General features: G+C 41.2%; 1 protein-coding gene across 5 annotated transcripts; it reads right to left on the bottom strand.

Annotated features, from left to right (window-relative positions):
• On the bottom strand, positions 1-10697 carry LOC109901107 (claudin domain-containing protein 1). Of its 5 annotated transcripts, none has more exons than XM_020497133.2 (5): positions 10549-10697; positions 5838-6411; positions 5200-5307; positions 2531-2668; positions 1-2355 (listed from the first exon to the last, which is right to left on the bottom strand). In XM_020497133.2, exons 2-5 carry the CDS (start codon positions 6121-6123, stop codon positions 2144-2146), a joined length of 744 nt encoding a protein of 247 aa, XP_020352722.1. In that variant the 5' UTR covers positions 6124-6411; positions 10549-10697; the 3' UTR covers positions 1-2143. The 5 variants fall into 5 exon arrangements, with proteins under 5 accessions (XP_020352722.1, XP_020352724.1, XP_020352721.1 ...); XM_020497135.2 differs by having other exon boundaries at positions 5838-6408; XM_020497132.2 differs by lacking the exon at positions 10549-10697 and adding an exon at positions 6903-7115.
• Between the last annotated feature and the right edge of the window lie 829 nt (positions 10698-11526).

Here is an 11526-nt window from a genome sequence, read left to right as displayed (position 1 = left end):
CCGGAGGTCAGCATAGGTTTACTTTATTATTATGGAAAACAATTAAGCAGTGTGCTTTAGGTATAGTGACATTTAAAAACACAAAAGCCACAAGGTGTTTCAACACATTTAAACACCCTTCATAAAATGTGTCCCGGTAAACCATATCTGTTGAGTGCTCATTTACCAAGCGTACTTGGAGTTAGTGTCAATTGTCTTGTCATTGGTAGTTTCAAGCTGGCTTCAAAACACTGTAGGCTTCTGAAAACCTAAGTATTGTAACTACACTTCAACATAACCGAAAAAAAAACATCATAAACATCAAAAGGAAGATCAAAACACTGGTTAGCTATAGTGGTGTCAAAACGACACAGGGCAACATGTCTTTACATTCAAAACGTTTAAGTTAACAAAGATGGATGACAATGGCAAAGAAGTGGTTACATTCCAATAGGTGACATTCAATCAACATATGACAAAAGAAATGTAGGCAAATGGGGTCCTGTCACTACAACGCGCTATAGATCACATAAAAAAAACCACAAAAATATATTTAGTTGAGGAAAACCCACAAAAAAGGCTAGGATTATCTATCCATGCAGTGATGCAAAAAGCTTTCATTCATAAATGGTAGAGATGGCAACAGAAGCAAAGGCAAAATATGACTCCAACTGTTGTTTACTTGAAGAAAAAAAGAGCATCGCTAAAGATGCACCTACAAACAAATGGTTTCAAGAAAAAAATTACAAAACACACCTCACCTTCTCATAATCAACCACAGGTTTTGTTATACCTGATGCACATACAGTACATGCTGCTGGGGAGAAATGGATCGTAAAATCAAATTGACCACTTGTCTCTATGAATCTCTTAGGATATGTTTATACAGGTGATGTCTCGTTTGAGGTTTTATTGGCTAGTGTCAGCTTTCAAACAGTTGTGCTTAAGGTGGAGTGATCATTTAGGCCACCCTGTGGGGTGTAGTTAAGGTGTTGTGAAGATTCAGTCACCCTAAAATCTGTCATTCAGGTATAGTAACGGGGAGGATTGTCATGACGACAACACTATAAATCCGTAGCTGTTTCAGAGTGAATGCTTGGGCCACCCTGTGCTCTTCATGCCTCGTCCTGGCGAGGCCAAAGTGTGCAGGCTTTTGTCCCAGCCCGGCACAAAATCACTCGAGTTGTGTTCAGTAGGTCACAACGTTGTGGAGCCTTCAGATACTCTGACATGACGAGTAAGAAATGTCAGCTCTATTTATCCCATTTCTATTCACAATGTTTCAGTACATTGCACCCCCCTGAACGTGACCCAGATCAGGACCTTTAACAGCTTCGGTGCTGGGCGAAGACAGACGCGAACATACAAAGGCCTTCCAAGAGCAGAGGGGTGTACAACGAAGCAAGCTAAAACTACTCAGGGTTTTCCAAAATTAACCAGCCATCTTCGTTTTATTACTTCTCGTGAATGCAGTCTTTGGTGTGCTCGTCAACACACAAGCACTTTCTTCCCACTCCAACCCCCCCCAAAAAATATTTATGACGTTATATACAAAAGTGTTACATTGCGTGAAGTTTGAAATGCATTCGGTTATTACTAAATGTGTAAAGTAACATATATATATATTTTTTTTACACAAACAAAACATTTGATTAAATTCTTGAATCATTTGTCTTCCTCAAATGAAAGGGATGACAACGCAATCGTTGATAGAGGGGAATCTGATTTCATAGGTCCTCAACTCAGGATAAGTGGAGTTAGCTACAAGTTAGTCTGCCCCGGAGCAGGTTAGTTCTGAAGGGTTCGTTGCCATATAAAAGTACGTATTTGGCTAAAAGGTGAGCCACTTTCGTATGACTGGTATCCCGAATTGAACTCAGACTTGACCAAAGTTACCTTGCTAACTAACTACTCAAATCTGCTTCGTAGGACACCCCTCGGGAGTATGAATCATTGTTGTGTAGGCTGCCGTTTAGGGTCACATTCAGTAAAACACGCACTTTGTAAAATGTTTAGAAACATAGCCATTTCATAGAAACAATCTCACCTTCTACAAATTGGAGTCTGCATGTGACTGGAAACACTACAGCTTCACATTTTCCATTTCAAAACGTTATGCTTTTACTGAACGCAACCCTGACATATGAAATAAACCCCTGTCTCTTTAGGCCACCCGGTAGGCAGTCATGCGGGTGTAGTTCTGGCGGTGGCTCCGGGCGGCCCACAGGAAGAGGGCGGCCGCCATCATCTGCAGCGGTGAGGAGATGAGGGCCAGGTAGAGGGACCAGCCCAGGGAGCCGTCGGGAAGCACTGAGACCCTGTGGAGCAGGTCCATGCCAGCCAGGAAGCAGCACACTGTGCCCAGGGAACACAGACCTGGATGGGAAGGACAACAATGAATGTAACTTCATGCAATTGTACATTTAACCTTCATGAATCCCTTAGCTTTCATTAGTACTTTTTACATGTGTTGTTGGGTGTAAAGTGTGTTTGTGTGTGGTGGGATTAAGGGTGTTGAGAGGCATTGTGATTATCCATGTAGTTCTCAAACCTGCCAGCAGGTGGAGCACTCCTACACATAGGGTGGGGGTGATGCTGCGGCAGAGGCAGGCGCACACACCGATGAGCCCGCTGAGGAACACCAAGGCTAGGGACACCAGAGGCAGCAGGAACTGGCACCTCCACAGGTCTGCTCAGACACAGAGAGAAAGAAACCAATTTAGAAATGTCAGAAAAGTGCAGTACAAATAAAGTTATTTTTATAGATTCGTAGACAGATGAACAATATCTGAAGAAAGAGCTTTATAATGCCAAACCAATGTTTATTACTGTGTCTATTTGCTTGAGAGAGAAAGGGAAAGAGATTAGTTCACATGACTGTCAGTAACAATAAACAGTGGAAACCACCAAATTTCCAACTCTCATTTCTATGAAACACAGTTTGAACCAAGGTTATTATAGTAAATGAAAAACTAAAACTAATCCGGAAACTGAAATAAAATTAACAAACCTGTTTGAAAAACTAAAATTATACGAATTCAAAAACAACACAAATAAAATAAAATGTTAAGTTTTTTTCTCTCTAAATTTTGGGGAAAAATTCTAACATGTTTTTCAAGCTTCTGAATCTCGTGGGTCACAGACTGGGTTTGAGTGGTAAGGTTCAAGCAACCGACTAGACGAAAGTCAAGGAGTGAAATCAGAGGTGCAACTGCAGAAAAGGGGACACAAATCAAAGTGATCTTTTAGACCCCTCTAACCAATTCATTGTACACATTAGGCCTATGTTTTCTGCTGGTGAGTGTGTGATATGGGGGTTTAGAAAAGTTAATTTAAACTTTTATAAAATTTAAAAAAAAAAGCTAAACAATCGCAGGTTTGTTGACACTACCATCATGTTGATCTGAGCCTTGCTGTTTGAAAACCACTAAATGTCACAGATGCACCTCCCCAGACTTCACTCATCGACAACAGTCGGCTTCGTTAGCCTTACTACTCGATCACATGCAATGAGAGGAGCGTGATGCAAGACTTTGCTCTAACACAAAGTAGTGCTTCACACTTATACAACGTGGTAGCTACGGGACTAAAACAGCTGAAGTTTAGCCTCGCTCTTTAATGCTGCTGGTTGTAAAGGAAATTGACCCACTACTACTGGTTTACTTCGTGCATCTACATCATCTCACTGGCGGAGTCTACCTTTAAAACCTAACCTATGACTTGACCCATCACCTGATGCATTTCTACCCCACAGTGGCAAGACGTGACATCTCAAAATACACAAAAACTATGTAACACAAGTCTCCTAGCCTCCCACGCATAGTCTACTTTCTGTCCCTAAAACAGATTCTAAATAATATACAAACGAAAAATACATGTTTTATAAAACTTAAACTAAATAAAACCAGTGAACCTCGTTTGAACTACAGTATGTTTATACATTCTGTGTATGTACAGTGCCTTAGGAAAACATTCACACCCCTTGGCTTTTTCCACTTTGTTAGGTTACAGCCTTATTCTAATTTTGTCTAATTAATGAAAAAAAAAAATGAAAAAAAAAACAGCAGAAATATCACATTTAAATAAGTATTCAGACCCTTTACTCAGTACTTGTTAAAGCACCTTTGGCAGCAATTACAGCTTTGAGTCTTCTTGGGTATGACGCTACAAGCTTGGCACACGTGTATTTGGGGAGTTTCTCCCGCTCTTCTCTGCAGATCCTCTCAAGCTCTGTCAGGTTGGATGGGGAGCGTTGCTGCAGGTCTCTCCAGAGATGTTCGATCAGACTCAAGTCCAGGCTCTGGCTGGGCCAATCAAGGAAATTCAGAGACTTGTTCTGAAGCCACACCTGCGTTGTCTTGGCTGTGTGCTTAGGGTCGTTGTCCTGTTGGAAGGTGAACCGTCGTCCCAGTCTGAGACCCTGAGCACTCTGGAGCAGGTTTCTAATCAATGATCTCTCTGTACATTGCTCCATTCATCTTTCCCTCGATCCTGACTAGCCTCCCAGTCTCTGCCGCTGAAAAACACCCCCACAGCATGATGCCGACACAACCATGCTTCACCGTAGGGATGGTGCCAGGTTTCCTCCAGACTTGGCATTCAGGCCAAAGAGTAAGCCAAAGAGCTGGGCTGCCAGCTCTAGGAAGAGTCTTGGTGGTTCCAAACTTATTCCATTTAAGAAACACCACTGTGTTCTTGGGGACTTTCAATGCTGCAGAAATAGTTTTGGTACCCTTCCCGAGATCTGTGCCTTGACACAATCCTGTCTCTGAGCTCTAGGGACAATTCCTTCAACCTCATGGCTTGGTTTTTGCACTGACATGCACTGTCAGCTGTGGGACCTTATATAGACAGGTATGTGCCTTTCCAAATCATGTCCAATCAATTTAATTTCCCACAGGTGGATTCCAATCAAGTTGTAGAAACATCTCAAGGATGATCAATGGAAACAGGATGCACCTGAGCTCAATTTTGAGTCTAGTAGAAAAGGGTCTGAATACTTATGTAAATATGGTATTTCATTTTTTAGCAAATAAATTGAAATACCTGTTTTCGTTGTGTCATTATGGGGTATTGTGTATAGATCGCTGAGGATAAATCTTTTTTTTTTTTAAGTAATCCATTTTAGAATAAGGCTGTAACAAAATTTGGAAAAAGTCAAGGGGTCTGAATACTTTCCAAAGGCACTGTATGTTTGTGTGGCTGCAAGGCAAGACTCACATGTCCGAAGCACGTCCTCCCCAGAGTTGTGATTCCCTGGGTCTTTGTACTTGGGTACAAACTGCTGAGGCAGAGTGAAGCTCACACACTGTGTTACCATCTTAGGATCTGAGAATACAAGAGAAGAAACAGAGTTAGACCGGGATTCAATCTGATGTGGGTTGTCGACATTGCAGCTTTTAAAAGGCAATGTTCACACATTTGCATTCACGGTTAAACGAGGCAGATGTCCACTCAATCAGAGATTGCCTTTAAAAAGCTGCATTGTCGACAACCTGCGATCATATTGAACCCCAGACTCATTGGAAGTAAGCACCAAATATTTATACTAATATCAAACCCAGTGTTGCTCCTGTGTGGGTATCAGAAAAAAGGAGGCCTTTATTTTATAATACAATATTAGCATGGTGTTTAACACTGATTGGCACACCTATGTGTAACTGGTCCACCTGTCTATCCAGCACACCGTTTCTGTACCAACACCTGCAATGAATGCTGTAATAAATATAATATATTCATAAATAATAATATATAGTAATATAATAAATGCCATTTAGTAGATGATTTTAACCAATGTGACTTAGTCATGTGGTTCAGTGACCCTGCTCCTTCACTCTAGTGTGTGTGTAGGTTCTTACCAGGCTCTTTGAACCAGTGTGACTGGCCTGGCGCCTGCACACACCTCCACCACAGCCCCAGTGTGCCGTTGAGGCGGAACAGCGTGTCGCTGTAGGTCTTTTCATCAAACTCTCCGTTGATGAAGTCCTCGCGGAGCTCCGAAGCGTTGCTGGCCTCATGGTTGCCGGGTGGACTTCGGTACTGGTACCAGTGCTGTGTTCCCACAGCAATGGAGAGATAGACAGTGGCCAGCAGACTCAGAACAGAGCCAATGACCAGGGCCGTAGCGTAGCGGTTATCCACCATGGTTTCAATTCAAGAGTGTGTCTGTTTGTGGGTGAAAATTATTTCCCTCTTACTTCATTTGTTAATGTCTACTACTTCTGCCCTCCTATGAAGTCAAAAAGTAGGGGATAAGGGCCCTATAAGAGGTCAGCTTGTCAGTGAGAACTTGACAGCATGGCAGTGATGTCCTTAACATTGAAAGCGCAGTTCCTGAGCATGATGGTTGTTTCAGTGCTTCCCAGCCTGTCGTCTTCTGTGCCTTCCTTGTAGTCCAGGTCCTCACAACCACCAAGTAGGCCAGCGTCACTACTTTGAAGGAGAACAAATCAGAAGAAAATGTATTTCAAACTGTCATTCAACTACATTTGAATTCAGTTCTTAGACTGGCACATTTTGGCTCTGACAGCAAGATCCTGTAACGTTAACTAACAAGCAGCAAAGCTGTAAGTATCTTGCTAAGGCGAATGCAAATAAGCATATGGTAATAATGATTAAGTAATGACATTTATCTGCCTAGCTTACTAAACAGAAATCTATTTCCCTGCTATGAGGAAAGTGGCAAAAAATTACACACATTGCCTTTTATCTACCGACTGCCATCAAAGGCTAATATTGCTTGCTAGCTAGCTAACGCTAACTGGTGCAAAACCGCCACGATAGTGGAATGTTTATAGATTTTTTTTTTGTTGTGAATGAAAAACAACAACATGCATTTAAATAATTGACCAATGTAATGCCTAGCAGATGAATTTAAACGATACTAAGGTTGAAAGCAAATACTAAATAGCTATTCAACTCACTCAGCGTTCCTTTTCCGGATGATTTAAGGCTTTCACTAGTTACCACAACCACAACGTCAGAATTGGTCCAAAATATGCAAAACAATTAATGAAAACAAAAATGTTTTTTTTCTGCTTGTTGGTCTTAATTTAAGGTTAGGTATAAGGTTGACAGTGTGGCTAAGGTTTTTAAAAAATCTGATTTTATGACTATTGTAGAAATACGACTTTGTGGCTGTGGTAACTATTGAGGGGTGTGGGTTATTTTGTCAAAGCAGCATCATCAGACAGACAGCGTTTTGTGTACCACTACCACATGGGCTTTGTAGTTTTTGACTATGCGTTCGCCGTTCTATACAGTGACGTGATTCTATGAATGCCTACACATTCGCTGTTCAATACACTGGTTGCATTCCAAATACTTATTATTATTAATTTTTTTAACTAGGCAAGTCAGTTAAGAACAAATTCTTATTTTCAATAACGACCTAGGAACAGTGGGTTAACTGCCTGTTCAGGGGCAGAACGACAGATTTGTACCTTGTCAGCTCGGGGGTTTGAACTTGCAACCTAACCACTAGGCTACCCTGCCGCCCCAGGGTAGCCTAGTGGTTAGACCTGACCTGGCCTCCACAATCACCCGACCTCAACCCAATTGAGATGGATTGGGATGAGTTGGACAGCAGAGTGAAGGAAAAACTGCTCCTTAAAGACTGTTGGAAAAGCATTCCAGGTGAAGCTGGTTGAAAGAATGCCAAGAGTGTGAAAAGCTGTCATTAAGGCAAAGGGTGGCTACTTTGAAGATTCTCAAATCTTGAGATTTGTTTAACACTTTTTTTGGTTACTACATGATTCCATATGTGTAATTTCATTTATTTTATTTTTTATTTCACCTTTATTTAACCAGGTGGGCCAGTTGAGAACAAGTTCTCATTTACAACTGCGACCTGGCCAAGATAAAGCAAAGCAGTGCTACAAAAACAACAACACAGAGTTACACATAAACAAACGTACTGTCCATAACACAAAAAATAATAATAATAATACAAAAATTAAAAATAGAATAGAAAAATCTATGTACAGTGTGTGAAAATGTAGAAGAGTAGGAAGGTAGGCAATAAATAGGCCCTAGAGGCTAAATAATCACAATTCAGCATTAATAGATGTGCAAATGATGATGTGCAAGTTGAGACACTGGGGTGTAAATGAGCAAGAGGGTAAGTAATAATACAGTGATGAGGTGGTCGGGTGTGCTATTTACACATTGGCTGTGTACAGGTAAAGTGATCGGTAAGCTGCTCCGACAGCTCAAGCTTAAAGTTAGAGAGGGAGATATAAGACTTCAGCTTTAGAGATTTTTGCAATTCGTTCCAGTCATTGGCAGCAGAGAACTGGAAGGAAAGGCGGACAAAGGAAGTGTTGGCTTTGGGGATGACCAATGCAATATACCTGCTGGAGCGTGTGCTACAGGTGGGTGTTCCTAAGGTGACCAGTGAGCTGAGATAAGGCGGGGCTTTACCTAGCAATGACTTAGATGACCTGGAGCCAGTGGGTTTGGCAACGGATATGTAGTGAGGGCCAGCCAACGAGAGCATACAGGTCGCAGTGGTGGGTAGTATTTGGGTCTTTGGTGATAAAATGAATGGCACTGTGATAGACTGCATCCAATTTGCTGAGTAGATTGTTGGGGGCTATTTTGTAATTGACAGCGCCGAAGTCAAGGATCGGTAGGATAGTCAGTTTTACGAGGGTATGTTTGGCGGCATGAGTGAAAGAGGTTTTGTTGCGAAATAGGAAACCGATTCTAGATTTAATTTTGGATTGGAGATGTTTGATGTGAGTCTGGAAGGAGAGTTTACAGTCTAACCACAGACACCTAGGTATTTGTAGTTGTCCACATATTCTAAGTCAGAACCGTCCAGAGTAGTGATGCTAGTCGGGCAGGAGGGTGCGGACAGCAATCGGTTGAAGAGAATACAATTAGTTTTACTAGCAGCAAGAGTGACATCATTGATATATACAGAGAAAAGAGTCGGCCTGAGAATTGAACCCTGTGGCACCCCCATAGAGACTGCCAGAGGTCCGGATAACAGGTCCTCCGATTTGACACACTGAACTCTATCTGAGAAGTAGTTGGTGAACCAGGCGAGGCAGTCATTTCAGAAGCCAGGTCGATGGCTGCACAGTACTGTCTTTTGTCGATGGCGGTTATGATATTGTTTATATACTTCATAGTTTTGATGTCTTCACTATTTTTCTGCAATGTTTACAAGAGTAAAAATAAAGAAAAATCCTTGAATGAGTAGTTTTGTCCAAACTTTTGACTGGTACTGTACAGTATGTCCAAAGCCCACCAAACCAGACCCACCTGTGGATATTTCAGCTGGATTAGTGTCACAAAGAAAACAAGGCTGTTCCAGTTCCCAGTGGTGGAAAAAGTACTCAATTGTCATACTTGAGTTGAAGTAAAGATACCTCAATAGATAATGTCTCAAGTAAAAGTGAAAGTCACCCAGTAAAATACTACTTGAGTAAAGTCTAAAAGTATTTGGTTTCAAATATACTTAAGTATCAAAAGTAAATTGAATGATGAAATGTACTTAAGTATCAAAAGTAAAAGTATAAACCATTTCTAATTCCCACACCAGGAGATCGAATTTCAATATTGAAACAATGTTGCAAATGTCAGAGAGACAGACAGAAAGGTTTATACAAATCTCCGCTGTTGAAAATGAAATGTTAGTCTAAAAGAAATGTGAGATAATGTCTCAATGCTTTTTATTGTGGAGAGTTTATACATTGCCTGGCTGGGCTGATGAGACAGTGGATTGCTCAGTCAAATGGAATGGAGTTTTAACCAATCAGCATTCAGGATTAGACCCAGCCGTTGTATAAATATATGTATATCTTTTTGGTTTTGTTTACATTTTGCTAGTTTTTGGGGGATCAAAAGAGGAAATAAACATCAATACATCACATTTACATTTCATAATACAAAAATTATGGAGATTGATTGTAAAGAAAGTTAAAATAACAAGAATCTCCCATCGTTCACCCCCTCCATGTTCTGAATCAATGTCACGAATCCCGCCGAAGATGGTGCCTCTTCCTGTTGGGGCGGCACTCGGCGGCCTACTAGCTGCCATCGATTCCCTTTCCTTTTGTTTCTGTTAGTTTGGTCTAATTGGTTACACCTGTTTTGAGTTTAGTTTTGTTTGTAGGCTATTGTGCGGGCTTGTTCTCTGTTTTATGGTGTTGGTTTAATTTGTGGTCTTTATTTTTCCAGACAGATTTAGTCCTGTTTGTTTGGACGGGTTGTTTCATGCGCCCTTGTGTTTTGCATGTCCGTTTTTTTTCGCTGTCATTGGAATAAAGATCCACGTACGGAACTAACCTGCTCTCTGCGCTTGACTCCTCCACCCACCATTCATAGAAGTCGTAACAATCAATGTCACCTTTTTGACAAAGAAAATGTTTATGCCATCGGCTCTATCTTACCAAAAGAAACTACCTATGTTCCTTTTACCCATTTCTTTAAAAACGTCTGTTAGATCTTCCGGGGAGAGTTCTTGTGCAAAAATAAAACCAGCCTAGTGTCATTTTTCTCATTCCTATTCAGGGTGGAGTACTTTTGGACTAGGTTTCTCTTATTTTCTTTTTGTATTACCTGTTGATGGGGAGCTGTGAAGTTGTTTTACAGGTCGGGCAGTCATGCTAGTCTTCTCGGGAGGGGTGGGGGGCAGGGAGGAGGATCCCTTGTTGTCTGTAAAGGCAGAGAGGAAGAGCCGAAGCGAGAGGCCCAACTCGTCCCAAAATCTGTTTCCTCCAGCATGTGGCGATTTTTAGCCCACCAAGCGAAGAATGTGCAAAGCTGTCATTTAGGCAAAAGGCGGCTACTTTGAAGAATCCCCCAAAAAATGTAACACTTTTTTGGTTACTATATGATTTCATATGTGTTATTTCATAGTTTTAATGTATTCACTATTATTCTACACTGTAAAAATAAAGAAGAACCCTTGAATGAGTAGGTGTCGCCAAAATTTGACTGGTTACTGTATATACTGTACATATATACATACGTTCGGAAAGTATTCAGACCACTTGACTTTTTTCACATTTTGTTACGCTACAGCCTTATTCTAAAATCTATTATTTATTTATTTATTTAATCCTCATCGATCTACACACAATACCCCATAACGACAAAGCAAAAACAGTTTTTTATTTTTTTATTTTCAGTTCTCTCCAGAGATGTTCGATCAGATTAAATTCTGGGCTCTGGCTGTGCCACTCAAGGACATTCAGAGACTTGTCTGGAAGCCACTCCATTGTCTTGGCTGTGTGCTTAGGGTCGTTGTCCTGTTGGAAGGTGAACCTTCGCACCAGTCTGAGGTCCTGAGCACTCTGGAACCGGTTTCATCAAGAATCTATCTGTACTTTGCTCTGTTCATCTTTCCCTCGATCCTGACTAGTGTCCCAGTCCCTGCCACTAAAAAACATCCCCACTGCATGATGCTGCCACCACCATGCTTCACCTTAGGGATGGTGCCAACATTCAGGCCAAATAGTTCAATCTTTGTTTCACCAGACCAGAGAATCATTTTTCTTATGGTCTGAGAGTCCTTTAGGTGCCTTTTGGCGAACT

Source organism: Oncorhynchus kisutch, linkage group LG12 (genome assembly GCF_002021735.2).
Source record: "Oncorhynchus kisutch isolate 150728-3 linkage group LG12, Okis_V2, whole genome shotgun sequence".
Classification (NCBI taxonomy): Eukaryota; Metazoa; Chordata; class Actinopteri; order Salmoniformes; family Salmonidae; genus Oncorhynchus; species Oncorhynchus kisutch.
The sequence above is the reverse complement of the archived record's forward strand: the minus strand, read 5'-3'. Positions and strand labels throughout refer to the sequence as shown.